Source organism: Sminthopsis crassicaudata, chromosome 5, assembly GCF_048593235.1.
Source record: "Sminthopsis crassicaudata isolate SCR6 chromosome 5, ASM4859323v1, whole genome shotgun sequence".
Classification (NCBI taxonomy): domain Eukaryota; kingdom Metazoa; phylum Chordata; class Mammalia; order Dasyuromorphia; family Dasyuridae; genus Sminthopsis; species Sminthopsis crassicaudata.
Window position 1 is genome coordinate 108,790,602 of NC_133621.1, and position 18,570 is coordinate 108,809,171.

The 18,570-nt window shown below is 36.3% G+C and overlaps 1 protein-coding gene across 1 annotated transcript in view; it reads right to left on the bottom strand.

The window, feature by feature from the left end:
• The window catches only part of EXOC4 (exocyst complex component 4), a 911,913-nt gene that overhangs the window by 71,695 nt on the left and 821,648 nt on the right, over positions 1 to 18,570 (bottom strand). Inside the window, 2 exon segments of the mRNA XM_074267888.1 lie at positions 63 to 241; positions 6,071 to 6,212. Of these exon segments, the coding sequence (XP_074123989.1) occupies positions 63 to 241; positions 6,071 to 6,212 (321 nt within the window).

The window sequence follows — 18,570 nt, forward strand, 5'->3', positions numbered from 1 at the left end:
AGAATAGAAATGCATACAAGTTCTATCCTTCCTCTTTCCAATCACATGGGCAAAGATCTGACCTTCAAAGATATATTGGAACTTGTGCTGCTGGAGACTGGCACTCATGACCTCTTCAATGGCACTTATGTCTTTATTAAGCCGAACCACCAGAGGGTCATAATCCATACTTTCCACATTAGCGACAATGGCATAATTCCCTTGCTTTGCCAGAGGGATGAGATAGTGAAAACAGTGAACTCTGAAAAAAAAAAAAAAAAAAAGAGAGAAAACAAATAAGTTGTTAATGACAGATTTTACTGGAGAAAATGATGTTTTTATTTATCACTTTTAAATAGCCAACCACTCTGAAAAGTGGGAAACCTAACAAATTTTGTATGGCTTCAAAACAAAACATCAACAATAAAGATATCCCCAAACTGATACCCCTCATATTTTGGCCAAAAGCAAAACTTAGTTCTTCACAAACAGGTGAAAAGCTGTGAATGTCATGGCAAAAGGCCCATCACTTCCCTGAGGTAAATTACATGATATTTTGGGGTATCAGCTGGTCCCCAATTGATTAGTCTTGTAAAAAGGGCATTAATATGGTCACAAAGAAGTGTCAAATTCAAAAGGAAAATCCTGTACTATTTTCTAACATAGGCAAGCTGCTGCTGACCTCAACATGACTTTGGCATTAAGGTTTTCTGAAAACACTGTTGATTGCACAGCATGAGGGTTGATTTTCAGAAAGTGCACACTTATGCTACACCAGCCACAGGCAGTTGCTGTTGCACCTACTTAAAGACCTCCTGATGGTAAAAGAAAATGCCTGATAAAAGTGACATTCTTGTCATCCCAACTCAAATGGCAAGTTCATATTTTCCCTCTGGGGTTCAAATGGTAGGAAACCTCAACAATTTTTAATCCCTCTGCAATGTCTTTTAATAATTGGGGTGTCATTTGCTTGTCCTCTTCAACCACAGAAAAGGGACCTCTCTGTGATTAAATTTGACCTATGGTTTCTCAGGTAAAATGTCAAATATTTTTCAACTGGGTCCTCTAATTCATTAGAACCTGTTAACTTTTGCTAAGGCTTTCTGCTTTGAACTTTAACAATGCTAAAGAATAATGAGGACCACTATTATAAAATTATTTGGAACAAAACTGATTTTTTTGGCACTTGAAAGTTTTTTCTAAATTCTGGTCTTGTATTGCCTATTTATTTGCCTTAATTAAAAAAAAATTATGGCTGCTTTTTGGATAAAGGTAAAAGTCAGGCTGATTTGAGATACTTCACTAGAGCATCCATTCCTGGAGGACAGAGCTTACATGCAGACTAGCTTTCTTACAGTACATTCAGCAAATGAAAGGCACATAGTAAATATTTATTATGATGGCCAGGTGTGCTCTCATTCTCTGTAGATTTCTGTGTCTGCCTTATGAGTACTGAATAATATGAAAACAGCAATCCCAATGCAATTTACTTCTTTTGAATCTCAAAAAAAAAAAAAGGTTCATGTTGAATTTTATTTGGCTCTCAGTTCAAACCAAGTGATTTCTAATTAATTCACTGAAAAATCAATGAATCAATTATTAATCAAACACCTACTTATGTGCCGAGAATTGTGCTAGATACACCATTAAATGTGTTTAATTCTTTCTGGGAAACTACCCTTATAATTCAACAAAATAGAACAGTATGTAATAACAATGTTGAATCATGGTTCAAAACCCAAGAAACCTGCACTCAAATCTTAACAGCAATCCCAAATGCAATTTATTTCTTTTGAATCTCAAAAAAAAAAATTCATGTTGAATTTTATTTGGCTCTCAGTTCAAACCAAATGATTTCTAATTAATTCACTGAAAAGTCAATGGATCAATTATTAATCAAATTCTTACTTCTGTGTTGAGAATTGTGCTAGATATATCATTATTCTTCCCTGGAAACTACCTTTATAATTCAACAAAATAAAGCATTGTATAATAACGAACATTGAGTCAGAATTCAAAATCTAAGAGACCTGCATTCAAACCTTTGCTCTGACACATATGAATTATATAACCATGGTTAAATCATGTCTATTCTCTGATCTCAACTTCCTCATCTTTAAAATAAATAATAATAATTATGAAATTTCCCTCACAAGGCCATTATAAGAAAAATAGTTTGTGAACCTTAAAACACAACATAATTCCAAACTATTAGGATGTTCATGGGTGCCTGATTTCATTTCTGTAGGCTTTCTTTACTTATCTACAAAGTGATGGAGTAATATCACTTTGAGTTCTTAAATTCTAAAGTTTTATTATTAAAAAAAAACATAACCTGTCCTCCAACAGTTATGGCACCAACTAGAGAAAAAATTAGGTTCTTTAAACTTCCAAATTGACACTCTCATATATGGCAGATGGTGTTTCTCTGACTTCTTCATCCTGGCACTTTAAATTCTGACCAAAGTTTGATTCTACCTTTGGTGCCATTTTGGAATTCTTATTGGCTTTTTTTGGGTCTCCAGAGCTATCCTGACTCCTTAACACTGTCTTTGATTTCTTTAATTCATTTTTGTTTTCTTTCCCACTTAGCACCATAGCTTTAAATTTAAATTGGGCTTCAAAGAAATGGTGGCAATGGTAGTAACACTAAATTTAAAATCCTGAGCCAAAGTAGCTATCAGTCATGAACCTGGCAGGCACACTAGCAAATGCTTTTACTTCCTCAGCACTGTAGCATAAAATGTATTAAAACTTTTATATGTGGCACTAGGCTCTAGGGATGAAGTAACACAACATAGTGAAGTCTACTCACTAAATTCTTATGAATAACACTTGCTGAACATAAGTATTTTTATATTTTAAATCCTCACTTAAATCAACACTGAATATACTCCATTTTAAATTTCTTGCTTTTCTTATTACATTGGAAACAATGGTATTTTCACTAACAACAATGAACCATTTCTAATTCTAAGATTCTTTGAAATGCTTTTTTTTACTTTTACCTTTAAAAAAACACACACACAATACATCCCAGTAATATTATTCTGTATTTGTATCCTTCTTCTAGAATCTTTCTGAATAGGATTTTAGTAAGCCTTATGAGATCCAGTCATCTATAGTCTAAACATCAACAGTGGCTCCTGATAGCTATGAAAGGGGACATGAGTATGCAAAAGTGCTTAGATTGGTGCTTGGTGGATCTTTTAAGGCATCGCAGAATCTCAGAGTTGGAAGGGATATCAGCGACCAGTTAGTTCAATTCGTACTCCAACAGATGTCCTCTATCTCCTGATGAGATTGTCCAGCTTTTACTGACATGCTTTAGAGGCTGGCGGATTACTGTCTGTTGGGTTAGCCCATTCTACTTTGTTATGGCTATCACTTATAAAAAAAAGTTTTTATTGCATCAAGGCAAAATTTATTTCCATGCAAATTGTATTCATTAGATCTGATTCTGTCTTATGGCAATGAATCTAGTACCCTTTTCTATGTGATAGTCCTTCAAACATTGAAAGACAGCTGAAGGGGTCCCTGAATTATGTCTCTTTTGATTAAGAAAAATCATATAGTATCTAAGGACTTTAAAACATCCTCACTCCTTTCAAAACAATACCAGTGAAGAAGAAACTCAGAATTTGTCAAGAAGATATTTCATAAAGTTCTTGGAACAAATTGATAATAATAATAATAACCTGACTTTATCTTTCAACTTTACTTTTCAATGAACATTAATATATATTATGTCTCACTGAATTACGCAGCATTGACATTGTTACCTCCATTTTACAGATTGGGATAAGGGAGCAAAAATAACTTAAATGATATGCCCATTATCATCAAAGGTGAAACAGAAACCAAGCTCTTCAGATTCTTAGTCTTCTGCTCTGATGGCTACTAAAGCTTTGGGAAACTTTATGATCTCTTGAAGTTGGGCAGAGAGAACTAAGGGATAGTGACATTGAGTGTTTTGCCCAGTGACAGATGAGGAGAGGGAGTAACCTCTTCCCAAATTTTAGAGTTCAAAATATTCTTATGTGGTCACACTTTAATTCCCTCTCCTCAAGCTTTAATGGTCCTTACAGCATCTCCAATAAGTATTAGATGGAATGGTTTCTAATGTTATGATTATTATTGTCAAAATGTGCAGAAATGAAGGCAGGGACAGACATAGAGGAGTTAATGACCTACTTCAATGTGTTTAAAATGTCTTTTGGGAATTAGCTACATGACATAGATAGTTCTGGCTTTAAAAAATATTATACACTTACACAATCAATAACCTGAGTTCTGTGGCTTTTGATAGTAATTAGTTTGGTGTTCTATTTGCTTCGCTCTGCAAATCTGCAATTTGGCACATCAGAAAGTTATTAGATATTTTTTTTCTCAAGAGCTTGTTCCATTTGATCTATTCATAGAAGCATGGGATATATTTAATTGCTATCTTGCAAATTAATAGAAAAAAATTCAAAATCAGTATAAAACAAATCAATAAAACAAGAAATGTCACTGTTTCTGGAAAGCTCAAAAGACAAATCATACTGCTGCTGTTACTAGTGCTAACAACTCATAATGCTTAAAATTTTAGGTCTTCCACAACATTTTTCTCACAAATTTGTAGATGTAAGCCCATTTTACAAATAGGTAAAATGAAACTCAAGGGGTTTTAAGCTGTTTTAAAATTAGGAAGAGCCAGAATTGGCATGCAAACCTGGAGCTCCAGACTCCCAGTCTGCTGTTTTTACCCCTGTATCACATTAATGGAGAGATTGAAAAAAAAAAAAAGTTAATTCAAGAACAATCTGAATTGATTCTTTTGTTTGCTCATCCTTTACCCATCCAGTACTTAAAGGGACTTAACAAGAAGTGAGAACCTAGTGTCCTGGGGAACATAAATTAGAAGGCTGTTTTTCCATAGAGCCTCTCTGATTCTACATCTATCTCTGATTACACTATTTTGCATCCTAAGGAAAACAATAAGTCGCTCCATCCCAAAAGCTGAAAGTACTTGAATCTACTACTACGCCATTGGCCATACCATCTTGAAATATTTATAATATCATACTTAAAGGTAGATTCCCCCAAAAAAAGAGAGGAGAAAAGGGGATAGAGACAGTAAGGAAATAAAAGTAGGCCAAGACAGTATGGTATGAATCCTGAGATGTCTTAAGAATCAGATTCATGTGATTTTAAGTGCTACTTTTGAGATCTGTTGGCTGTAATGTTGGGTGAGCGAGCACCAGACCTCTCAATGCTCTGGGAAGCTTTTTATAGGCCTGAAATTCCACAGCACTTGCAGATCCACAGGGGTAAAGAGTTTTTTTCTCCCTGGGAATTCCCTAAACTCATGAACTCAACAACGAGACTGAGGATAAAAATCCACTAAGCATGATGAGATATCTAGCACAATCTCTAAAATGGAAAAATGGACAGACAATAGAAAGGAAGGTTATTGGATGGGCCAAACAATGGACTAGGAAGAGGAAGTGCTTGCTGCAGCCTAGTGGAAAAGGCAATGAAATTGGGGACAAAGGAACTAGGTTTGAAAATTGGCTTTGCTCCTGACTATTATTTGTGTGGGTTTCTGTCTCTCCATCTGTAAAATGTTGGGGTTGGTCTCAATGATCTCTAAGGACCCCTCAGAGTCTATAACTCTACAATTCTATAATCCTGTGGCCTGGGGAATCACAAATATCATTTTTCCTCCATGAAGAAGGCCTAATCTGGCCAACATTCCTGCCTTACTCTTTAGAACTCATAATATTCTACTACTGTGACGATTAATACTGGACAACCTAATGGAATCTCTTATGTTGTTATTTCAGATCACTGTTTTAACTTTGCTCATATTTGAGTTTTCTCTTTCCAAGAATATTACAAAGGAGAGTCTTATTCTGTACATTGCAAATACTGCTTTAGCACAATGTCTTGCATATATCTAAGTACAATTTGAAGCTAGCCTGTCATTCACTTGCAGTCTATAAAATGAACATTTTTATTAAAACATCCAAGAGGACTCATAAAATGCTCCCTTAGAAACAAACTAGGTACATATGATTCCTCATGCATTCAGATTGGCAAGCCGCACCTCACTTCCAAATGCAGAACCAGCAGGCAGCGGTCAGCCATGTCCTGGAAGGATTTGGCCAGTTCACTGAGAGTCTGCATGATCTGTTCTGATCCTGGAGGGAGATCCATGCTCATGTGGCTATCTTGACCAGGGGAGGACACTGAAAGAAAGGGAAATAATAAAAACATGAACAATTTCACTTGGTGCATACATTAAAAAAAAAAACACCCAAACCCAAACAGCATCTTGTCTCATATCTCTTTCACTATCTTGACTAGTTTGGCTTCATATGGAAATATGAAGCACTGAGAATATGGGAAGAAATATCTATCTGTTTTAACAAATGATTAGACACTGATGCAAATCTGATGGGCTCAAATCCAATGAGAGCCGTGTGGAGTCAGCCTATCCAGACCTTTATGAGCTCAGGATCCACAGTTGCTACTTTGAATCCCAGGGTGTTTTTATTTTAATGACATGACAGAGAAAGGTCTATGATGAACTCCATTTCACTTCTATAGGCATTTATTAAGTGATTACTGAATGCTATTTATGTAAAGACAAAACCAGGGGTGCTTCCTCTGGAAGGGAAAGGGTGCAGCATCTGCTGGCAGCTCCACTCCACAAAGCTGGCAAATAATCTCCTTCAAATAGCAAAATCTAGATTCTGCCAAGGCAAGAGACAGCAATACCTGATAGGCCAGGCTACTGGGTTAATTATGTTCTTCCTCAAGAAATAATGGGAGGAAGAAAAAGAGAAAGATGATAGCAAACAATAGGAAAAGCTGAGCCTTGTTCCAAATAGTTGATGTAAAAGGAGACACAAGACTGAACAGTGTACATTACTAGCCATCCTTCACCTTTGTATTACATAGCCAGTTACCCAAATCCCATACCCATACCCAGATGTGTGATACCGCACTCTCTTATTATTCATTATAATATCAAAACAAGGGAAGATTCTTGGCCAAATAAGATTTTGAGGTCTTTAACTGAACCTCCCAACTTCTGAGATATTTTCTGGATATGGGTGTATTTTCTATACCTGTGGCATAAAGAAGTAAAGAAGCAACATATATATATATAAATGAAGGGAATTAGGAATAGAACATTGAAATTTTATTTCTGGCTTTAGAGTTTCACTGTCAAAAGTATTTTTTAAATAAAAAAAAATTTTATTCTCCAAACATTTCCCAAACATCTTGCTTAAGAAATTCTAATGCTTCCTGTTCCCATTAATAATGATGATGATAAGCAATAATTATAATAATAGCAACATGAAAACATTTTGTGTGGTGAAAAAATGATCAAGAAATTGATACAGATAGAGGTATGGGCCTAGAGAAGTAGCAGACTTTAAAGTATAACAAGTAGGATCAAAGTATTTCAATACAAAAACTAGCTAGTGATATATTTAATTTGGCTCCAAATCTATGATGAAAACAATGTTCTATTCAGAAAAAAAAAAAAAAAAAAAAAAAAAGCCAAAAAGCCACACCTGAGCATTAAATCCAGAGCTTGATTGGAAAACTGCTTTCTGAACTCCTTAGGGCTCACTGAAGTTTATGAAGTTTTTTGTTTTTTTTAAACGGAGACAGAACTGAATAAAGAAATTCTGAACTGGGCAAACAGAGACAACCAAAAATAATTAACTAGCTCCTAAATGTCAAATGGAAATACAGGAAGAAACAGTGCTGGCATACTAGAATGTGTTCAGGGTGATTGCAGTTAAGATTTACCACATGAGACACATGCACACACATGCATCTTTTTTTTTTTTTTTTCCCTTAAACAGAACATTTCTGTAAAATGATCTGAAGGACGTATTTGACCTTTATTTACAACATTCTGTTCTTCTTTCAACATGTTCCTTTTAACATAATGTTTTTTTCAGGTTCAAAGATGATGAAAATGAGTAACCCCTAGTAGAAGGACCTGAATTTTGAGTTGTTTTTTCTTCACTACTACCACTGGGATTGGGTTTCATTGAACTCCAAATCAATTCAAGTACTTATCAAGGGCCTACCCTGGCCAAGCACCAAAGATACAAAGATAAAAAAAAGTCCTGCCCTCAAGAAGCTTTCTTCTACTGAGGATAAACAGCATTTGTACAGACAAGCAAATACAAAATAAATTAAAACTAAATGGAAAGTAATTTGGGGTGGTGGAAGCACATTGGGAATAGGAGAACCAGGCTGTCACTTGTAGGAGGAAGTGTGGCCTTTGGGGCCATAAGAGATTCAAGGAAGCAAATGTGAGAAGACAAGACATTCTAGGCAGGTGGGACAACCAGTGAGGAATGGTCTGAATAAGGGATATGAAATAGGCCATTTGGTCAGGAAGATAGGTAATGGGAGAAAATGGGTGGCTGGAGTCAGGCTGTAAACAGTTAAATGAGGATATCCGAAAGTCAGGAGCCACAGAACAACAGGAAACAAACAGGAAAGAACTAGAAGCAAGTAACATGATCAGACAGACTGACCTCGTGATGACCAATGATGTGCATTTTTGAGCCTACAGGTTACATAAAGAAGGAAGTATGTGGCTGTAGGCCAAAAATTTTCTGTGAGCTATCCTAACTAGCTCCAACACTGATTAAGCTTGGGACCTTCCCATCCTTACCTATACTTTGTAAACACACAACATGACTTAGAAAATTCACACAATTACAAAGATACTAATTAATATTTATACAGGGATTCTTCATAATAATATTGTTAGGTATGTACTTCACATACTAGTATTCCATTTTAGAGATGAAGAAACTGATGTTCAAAATCATATAAAGACACAGCCTGAGGCATTTTGAAAAAGCTCTGTCTAGGAGCTGGGTATAGAGTTAGAAGAACTGAATTAAAATCTAACCTCAGACACTTACTATGTGACCCTGGACAAGTCACCTAACCCCCTCTGTAAAATGAGATAATAGTAACACCTACCTCCCAGGGATTTTATGAAGATAACTGTAAAGTGCTTTGCACAATGCCTGGCAAACAAACATTATTTAGATATTAACTAATATTATTGTTGCTGTAAAATATGATATATAAAAATATATATGCATGCTTATCCATTGAATTACTCATCAGTAGTCAGTCACAACACTGAAAGGCAGCAAGGCATCTCGTCTTGAAGAGTGGGCTTCAAGTAATCATCATGACACAATTAACTCCCTGACCAAGGACAATCCACTTAATTTCTTAGTGCTCCAGGCAACAACCTAAGATAATAAATTATAAACACAGTACTCATCTGCATAGATGGAGGGATTTTTTACATTTGGAATTTACCAAGCTGATGAAATCATCATCCAGAATAAAAAAGATCTGGCTAGAAACAATATGTCTATACTGTAGAACTAAGTGGTCAGAGGTTGGGGCTCAGTACCATTTAGCCCACTTAGTACTGCACATAGAAAAGCTTTAGCCTACAGCTACACACAGCATCCTTTATCTAGCTGATATATTCACAAGTACAAATTGTTGGCCATAATGAGTCTGGGGGACTAAGATGGTATGTGTAGCACAGATCATGTCACATTATTTTCCTTCCCAGACTGGATGTGGGACACTGAATTCTCTTTACAATATCAACCATTATATATACATATCCTATATTATATATATAATATCCTACATTATTTTAGAGAGGGCATGAAGAAGAAGAAAGAGTTGGATCTTATTTCTCCTATAGAAAGAAAAAAAAAACACCACTCAAGATCTTTTGGAGATATAAGGAAAAATTGATATTCACATAACTCAGGAAGGGGCTGTTGGACTGGAGAAGGACTAGCCAACTGTAAAATTCTATGCCAGCCCCTTATTAAAGGCCCAGGGATGGATGGAGATCACCAACCAACACTGAAAACTCACCTCATTTCCTTAGTGGTGGGGGAGGAATGTGATTTTTGTCAGTGTATTAAGCATTCTGAAATTCAGTTATAGAAATTTGACTCAAACCATAATTACTTTTGGTCAGTGGAGTTAGCTAAATTAAGATGCATAAAAGTTCATTCCAAGAACTCATTTAAACAGGAGGCAGAAAGTTCTAGGGTTTTAAGCATCTGGAGATTGATTTCTGGCACTGCTTGTCAAGTCCTGAACTATACTGCAAGATTTTATTTCCCAACAGGAAAACTGCTTCAAAAAAAAGAAGCCATTTTCCTGCTCTTCTGTGGTTGTGCACAGAGAAGGCCTGACAATAGGTGACATTCAAGGCCTACAATCTGGCTCCAACTAAACTCAGACTACTCATAAAGATAATCTATTTCAGCCAGACTGGAGTGTTAATGTTCTTTAAACACAGTGCCGTTAGTTAGATAACCAACATTTATTATGCACTCTGCCAAGGAGTGTACTAAGTGATGAGAAAAGATAAAAAATTGTCCCCTACCCTCAATGAAGTTCATCTTCTAATGGGAAAGATAACTACAATGAAGACTCAGAAGAGCCTTGTGAAGAAGATAGAATTTGCATGGATACTTGAAAGAAGTCAGGGAAACAAAGAAGGCAGGAGGAAGAGAAAGGCAGGTATGAAGTTTTATGATAGTATTTCACCACATAACTATTGGAATCAATTGATGTAAAAGTCACATAAATGTTTTACAATGTTTTTCTTCACTACTGATTTATTTTAAAGGAGTCACAATGATGAATACTGGTGTGGTTCAGGTGTGTAATTTATGAAGGAAGGATATAAATCTTTTTGATTTAAAGATGTAGTTCATTTCCTTGGTGGACAAGAGGTTGAGTGGAAAACTGACCCTTAGCCAGTATAGTTGATAGGGCAGTATAGTGTAATTAGAAAAGTATTGGTCCTGTCCATATCCCAAAGAAATCAAAGAAAGAGGAAAAAGACCCATAGGGACAAAAATATTTATGGTTGTTATTTTTTCGTGGATGTTCAGAAGTTGGGGAATGCAAAGGAATATTGTTGTACCAGAAAAACTAAAGTGACAGTGTCAGAAAAAGTTTAGACTTATGAATTGATGCAAAGTACAGTGAGCAGAATCAAAGAATAATGTACACAATAACAACCTTCTAAGAACAGTATTGAAAGGCTTAAGTATTGATCAATGCAGCAGCCAATTATGATTCCAATGATGATGTATTTAGCCCATATCCAGACAAAGAAATGACAGCCTCAAGATATGAATGAGACATATATTTCTGGATAGAGACAATGTAGAATTAGTTTTGCTTGACAAGACATTTATTTTTGTATATTTTCCATGAGGGATACAAGTGGGAAAGAGAGAAAACAAATGTTTTTATTTGAAAAAAATTACAAGCTCTGAAATCAGGAGATTTAGGTTCCAGTTATAAATTTGATACTAACTATGCAACTCGAGCCAAGTCACTAAACTTCTGTGAACACATCTAGATAATAAGTACTAATTACTTATGATTATAGATTTAGAGCTGACAGGATTTTTAGAGCTCATCTAGTCCAGTGACTCTTAATCTTTTTTGTATTGTGGGCCCATATGGCAGTCTAATTAAACCTATGGACTCTTTCTTAGAATAATACTGTAAAGCATACAAAATTAAATAGCTATCTAGGCTTGCAAAAGACACCAAATACACTGAAATAGTAGTCAAAATATTTTAAAAACAAGCTCACACACCTCTCAAGTTAAGAAGCCCAGTCAGTCTAATTTCTTGGCTTTACTGATGATGGAACTGAGCCCCATCAAGGGGGAGTGACTTGTTAAGGATCACAGAGGCACCAAGTTGAGAATTCAATTCAAGGACTTCAAATCATTAGGAAAACATACTAGAAACCTTAAAGTGCTAGAACTGTTCAGCAGCAGCAGCAGCAAATACAGAAGATTCATATTATTTTTCCTAAGGTTATTATAGTTTTTGACAGGGCAATAGCTCTGAAGTCCTTTGAGGCTGATAAGGATTCATCACCCCAGGGCTTGTTGAAGATAGCAGCCTATCCAAGCCCTTGTAACTTCTTCCTTCCTAGTGCCTTCTACAAACAGGTGAGGCTAATAAGAAAGTAGCATTTTCTGGCTGTTCTCCTGAATGTCTCTGTTTTCAGAATTGGATGTTCAATTTAAGAATTTCCACCTAACCTTTGCTAACTACTCTAGAGAGCCTAAGTATTAAGTTCTATAAATGTTCTGATTTCAAAGAGTCTGATATAATAAACCCATATGTGATCCATCTTGCTGAAATCAAGGGACTTGGATTTCTCCTTTTGGATAATAACCAAGTCACTTGACCACTCCCCATGGCATATTAAATGAAGAACAACTTTCAGGAAAACTGGAATGCTAGCTATTATGGAATAGTAATCAGTTGAGGACATTAGGAAGTCTCAGGTGGTTCAACATCCAAATATTAACAAGACCTAAATCTGTTTAGTTCTTAAAATTAGTCAAAATTGGGCTTATTCAGCCCCAGAAGAGCATCTGTTTTCAAGGATGCAGCTGCTCTGCTTTCAATGGCAACTTACTGCAACTTCTTTAATCGATCCATATAAGGATGTCCTTGTGCATCTGCAGTATTAGCTGAATTTGTTACATTATATACTGGTCTCAACTAGGATGGAAGTGAAAAACTGAAAAAGAAAAGATAGTTGTGGCAGGAAAATGGAAGGTAATCCATTGAATCTAAGCTTTTTAGGAGACAGAAAATTGCCAAAGAATAATTCCACACAATTTCCTCCCTAGGAACATTAGACCACTCTCCAGAAGTCCATTCTAGGATTCTGGGAAATTGTCCATCCTCTTCAGATTTTCACAAAGTTATGACATACATTTCTCCGTCAATGCCTTCCTTAGATGCTTCATCATGGCATAGAGATGAAATTGGATTTCTTAAAGCTAGGACATCAGAATGCAAGTTCTGAAAAGTCCTGATAAATTGGAAAGGTTTGGAGGAGGGCCTGACAATAGACTGTATAACTTTCATCTAAGGATCGGCCTTAGAAAGGGGAAGTTCATCATCAAAATGGTGACCAAAATGAAGTGATAGAATTTCTCTACTCATAAAATTATCTCATAAGGCAAGAGAGGGTCCTTTGTATCATGGTGTACTTAGAAAAGGATAGCCCCTCTCAATATCCCAAAGAAATCAGAGAAAGCTCATGGACTCCTCAAAATAATTTTTAAATGCATAAAACAAAATACTTAAAAGAGAAATAAGATATATTGAAATAAAAGTCTATTTTTTAAAAATCTCAGATCATGTGCTATTATCAATCTATCCATGGACCTTTTGGTCCAAAATTAAGAACCGTAGTCCTCAGGCATGAAGGGATTTGGGATCTGCAGGAGTACCTACATTGTAGGAGTACCTAGCCTGGTACCACGATAGAAATTTGCAAGTACTGAAGTACTTAATGCTTAGTGAACTCTACTCTGAATATGACTCAGAGGAACATAAAGAAAGTAAGTACATTTCTGTTTCTTAGTTTTCCTTCCTGAAAAAAGGTGGTTATGTGGCATAATATATAACCATCTGTGGAGTCAAGGATGCTAGGATTCAAGTCCCTCTTCTGAAACACAATGACCTTGTGTCTGGCCAAACACTTAAACTCTACAGGCTCCAGGCAACACCTGAAGATGATAGAACAAATGATGTTTTTACATTGGTAAAATAAGTTCCTCACTGTGAGTTTCCTTGGCTGATCAACAGGAGATGAAATCCCCATATCCAATCATAAAAACCTTATATTTCTAACTCTCACTTGATATAATGATAGTGATTAAAATTCACATTTAGATCCTGAGATGTTATTACCTCATAGGTTTCTTCTCTCACTGAATGGAGCCTCTGATTCATTCATTCAGTTTCGAAAATGCAACAGATATGTGTGTAAAGTACTGGTGGATTTGCATTACCTTGGAACCTCAGAACAGGAATCACTGAGTTAGTTTTCAGGGAAGCCCTGAGGGAGAAGATGGAGCCAAAGCTGATTCAGAAATGCTGAATCTGAGCAGTGGGGGAAATTGTAGCATTTACAGAAATAGGTAAGCAAAAACAGAGCTAATGTTAGGAAAAATAATGAATTTGGTTTCAGGCATGTATATTTTAAAAAGATGGTGACATTTCTCAATGGAAATATCCACTAGGCAGTTAGAGGTTTTAGTAGACACATCAGGGCTGAAAATATAGCTTCAGAAGTTGTTCAGAGGCAAAGAAGCTATGTGTTATAATGGAAAGAGCCTTAACCTTTGAGTCCAAAGACATGTGTTTTTATTCCCTGCTTTTAAGGAGGATATATTCTAATTTAGAAGATTACACATATTATGGTTGTTGCTGTTCAACTGTTTTAGTCCTGTACAAATCTTCATGACCCATTTGGGTTTTCTTGACAAAGACACAGGACTGGCTTGCCATTTCCTTCTCCAGCTCATTTTATATATGAGGAAACTGAGGCAAACAGAGTTAAGTAACTTGCTTAGGTTCCTAAGTGAGATCAGATTTGAATTCGTGAAGAAGAGTCTTCCTGGCTACAGGCCAGGTGCTCTATCCTCTGTACCACCAGTTTCAACCGCAAATCAGATGGAAAAGTCCCGAGACATTCCGAGACATTTAGGGCATAGCATCGGAGCGCTTTAAAGTCATTTTCCTTGCTAAAATTATCAGATTTTGATGCTGATTAGAATTCACAGGGCTGAGAATTTCGGTGGCAAAATTTTATTTTCTTGGCCTTTAGGCACTGTGGTAGTAGCTTCTACAGAAGGCAGGCCACATGTGTTCAGGGGCTATTTCCCAAGGATATGAATATGATAGTAATAGAGTATCAGGGTGTTGGGTTATTCCCTCTTCCCAAGGCTTTTGGGTTCAGGAACCTGGGCTGCTCTAATCAAGGTCTAAAGGGAGATAATGGCCAAGATGGTAGTGGTGCTTTTCCCTGTCTCTCATCTCTCTTGCAGGCTGTCTTACTTCTATGGCTAGGCTAGCTTGCCTGTCCCAAAGGTGACAGTTGATTGACAAGGAGGACTTCTTGATAAGACTAGCTGGCCTGCTGATATTTATCTACATCCATTTCTCCACTATCACTAGATAGACTCTTTATCACCTCATACCTAGATCAACCCAGTAATCTCCTATCTGTCTTTCCTCTTCTAATCAATTTTATAAAAACAAAGCTAAGTCATTTCCTAACTAAAGCAGAAGACCATCATGTCATTATTCTGAACAAGACTTCTACCTAAAAAAATATTTCTCAGTCTTTTTTGTCCGGCACCCAAGATTCTACACAAGTTAGATTCAATTTACCTTTCCAATCTTATCCAGGAATGTAAATATGATAGTAATAAAGTGTGAGGGTCCTGGATTATTCCCTCTTCCCAAGGCTTTTGGGTTCAGGAATCTGGGCTGCTCCAATTAAGGTCTAAAGGGAGGTAGTGACCAAGATGGTATTGGTGCTTTTCCTTGTCTCTTTCCAGTCTTATCTCTGGCTACTTCCTTATATGAACTATAGTGTACAGGCTAGCTTTCTGGAGGATCTCTGGACAGGCCTTGGTCTTAGGTGGAGAAGTGATGAAGGCAGGAGGGCCACCACAAGGCTGGTCAAAGATGGAGTCTGGAGTCCGGGAGTCTTCTCCAGTCCTCTCAGCCCTTAAATACCTTAGTACAATTACATCACTACAGCACACTGAGCATGTGCCAACTCTAGGACCATTACATCATCATATCACACTAAGTATATGCCAACTAGAGTGATTATATCATTACACCACACTAAGTATATGTGACCTAGAGAACCAGCATCTCATCAGTCACACTGAGTTTTAACACCCTGCTTTAAGTATCCTTGCTTCAAGTATACTTTTCCAGAATTCCTCAATATTTGTAGTCCTCTAAAATGAACCATTTTTCCTAAACAAATGTACTCATCACCCTTGCCTTGATGCTTTCACTCATGTTTTTTGAAATTTTTTGAAATGTTCTCTTTTCTTTGGATCATTATTTGAACCAGAGATGTTAAACAGAAATGAAGGCCACTAAACCCTCTCTAGATTACATAATGACTTAGAAAACCACACATTAACAGTATCTATCCTATATTGTATTTTTGTTTATGTTATCAAATAATTTCCAATTTCATTTTCATCTGGTTTCCTGCACACTCGGGAGTGTTGTGGGCTTCACATCTCTGATCTAAATCAGTCATCTTTTAAGGTTTTCTCAAAGCCTGTCTCTTACACAAAGCTTTCTTCCCTGATCAGTTAGAATGATTCCTCTGTCTACCGTTCATTACCTTTTGATTTTCATTTAGTACTTAACAGCAGATAGAAATTAGCACTGAGTTTATAAGGGCATATAACATGAGTTTGGGTTAGATAATAACTCACAGTGCCATAACATTTTAAAGCTTTATATACATTATGCCATTTGAGCTTTATAAGGGCTCTACAGCTTGTACTGGTACTGACTGTTGTCCTTTGTTCTCAGAGAGGACCAAAATGACATCATTATGTTAAAGTCAAGTTAAAGTGTGTCTGACTGTGGCTGATCAGACCAATATGAGCTTGAAATACTCTGCCACAGGTAGCGCACAAATAGTCCATTTGGACATGTGGGATAGCTTCTCTAACTTTTCACATTTTGCATTTTTTCTAAGCTAATTCAATTTGCTTTGCTCATAAAGCACAGCACCTTCTCTGATTAGGGTACACCATTCTGGGAGGTCCTTGCTTATGTCTCCCCAAGTTATACAATCAATTTTAAAGTTCTTGAGAGTGCCCTAGTACTACTTTATCTGACTACCTTGTGAGTGCTTGGCCTGTGTGAGTTCTCCATAAAATAGTCTTTTTGGCAAGTGTACATTTGACATTTGAACAATGTGACCAATTCAACAGAGTTGTGCTCTCTATAGTAGAGTTGGAATGCTTGGCAGTTTAGTTCAAAAAAGGCCTTCAGTGGTATCTTATCTTGCCAGATGATTTTCAGAATCTTCCTAAGACAATTCAAATGGAAGAGATTCAGTATAGATACACTATCCAGATTTCACAGACAATACAACAATGAGATCAGCACAATGGCTCTATAGACCTTCAGTTTGGTAGTCAGTCTAATAACTCTTTTCTCTCATACTTTCCTTTGGAGCTCTGAAACACAAGTTAGCTCTGGCAATGCGTATGTCTATGTGGACATCCTTGGAGAGGATACTGTCAATCTAAGTGAATTTATCCACAGCATTCAAAACTTCTCCATTTGCTATAACTGATGGTTTCATATATGTGGTGCTAGCTGATGGAGCACCTGTTTATCTCCATGTTACAGAAGAAGAAGATGAGATTCAGATATATGTGCAGGCATTATCATAAAAGACATCAGCAAGATCACAGATGAGTAGAAAAAAAAATAGAACAATCACAGAGTGAAAATGAAGAATAATATATGGGCAGACCAATATGACACAGATACCTATAATATGGTTTTAAAATCAGAAGGATAATCTTATCTAGCAGATCAGATAAGATTTATATTTGGATTGGTTTCCAAACTATATGGGTAGAAGAAGCATTTCCACTGTGAGTCACCCTGATAACAAATATCTGTTTTGAGATTTAGATTCAGGTCTTTCTGACTCCATGTCTAATCTTTATTTACTACACCTTTCTGCTTCTCACTATGCCATATCCAAAGTCTTTTTTAACTCTAGGTTTCTTTATATGATATGGGAGATAGGTTTTATTTGCTAATTAGCTTTTTATATATGTTTGTGTATTTATAGCTATGTGTGTGTTTTGTGTGTGTATAACCCTGCTCCCAACTGAATTAAGGTCCTTGAAGATATGTTTTACTTTACTTTTTATGGAATTTTCCATTTTCAGCATTATGCTTGCTATATACTTGATATATTTTTAATTATTCATTTTCCTAATACTTAGATGGATCTATGATCTCGTCAGAAGAAATACTTCTTCCACCCATATAGCTTGAAACCAATCCAAATATGAATCTTATCTGATCTGCTAGATATGATCATCCCTCTGATTTTGAAACCATATTATAGGTATCTGTGTCACATTGGTCTGCCCCATATTATTCTTCATTTTCATTCTGTGACTCTCCTATTTCTTTTTTTTTGCTCATCCATGTCCTTGCTAATGTCTTTTATGATAATATTTGTACACACATCATTATTAATATTATACTTAGATTTAGTCCTTTTTCCTTTAAGTGGTCCAGGGTCAAAGGTAATTGTGATTCTTCCTAGATGACAATGCTTCAAAAATTATAATCATGCAGCATCACTTACAAAATAATGATTAGAACAGGGGCAGCTAGATGGCGCAGTGGATAGAGCACCTGCCTTGAATTCAGGAGGACCCGAGTTCAAATCTAGTCTCAGACACTTAACACTTCCTAGCTGTGTGACCCTGGGCAAGTCACTTAACCCCAACCTCAGGGGGGGGGAGAAAGATTAGAACATAATTTTATGATAGCAAGAAATCTGGGCTCATTGAAAATGTCCCATAATTTGATAATCCTAATGTTCTCTTCTATCTATATCCAGATCACTGTCACATTTAAACACACATACAT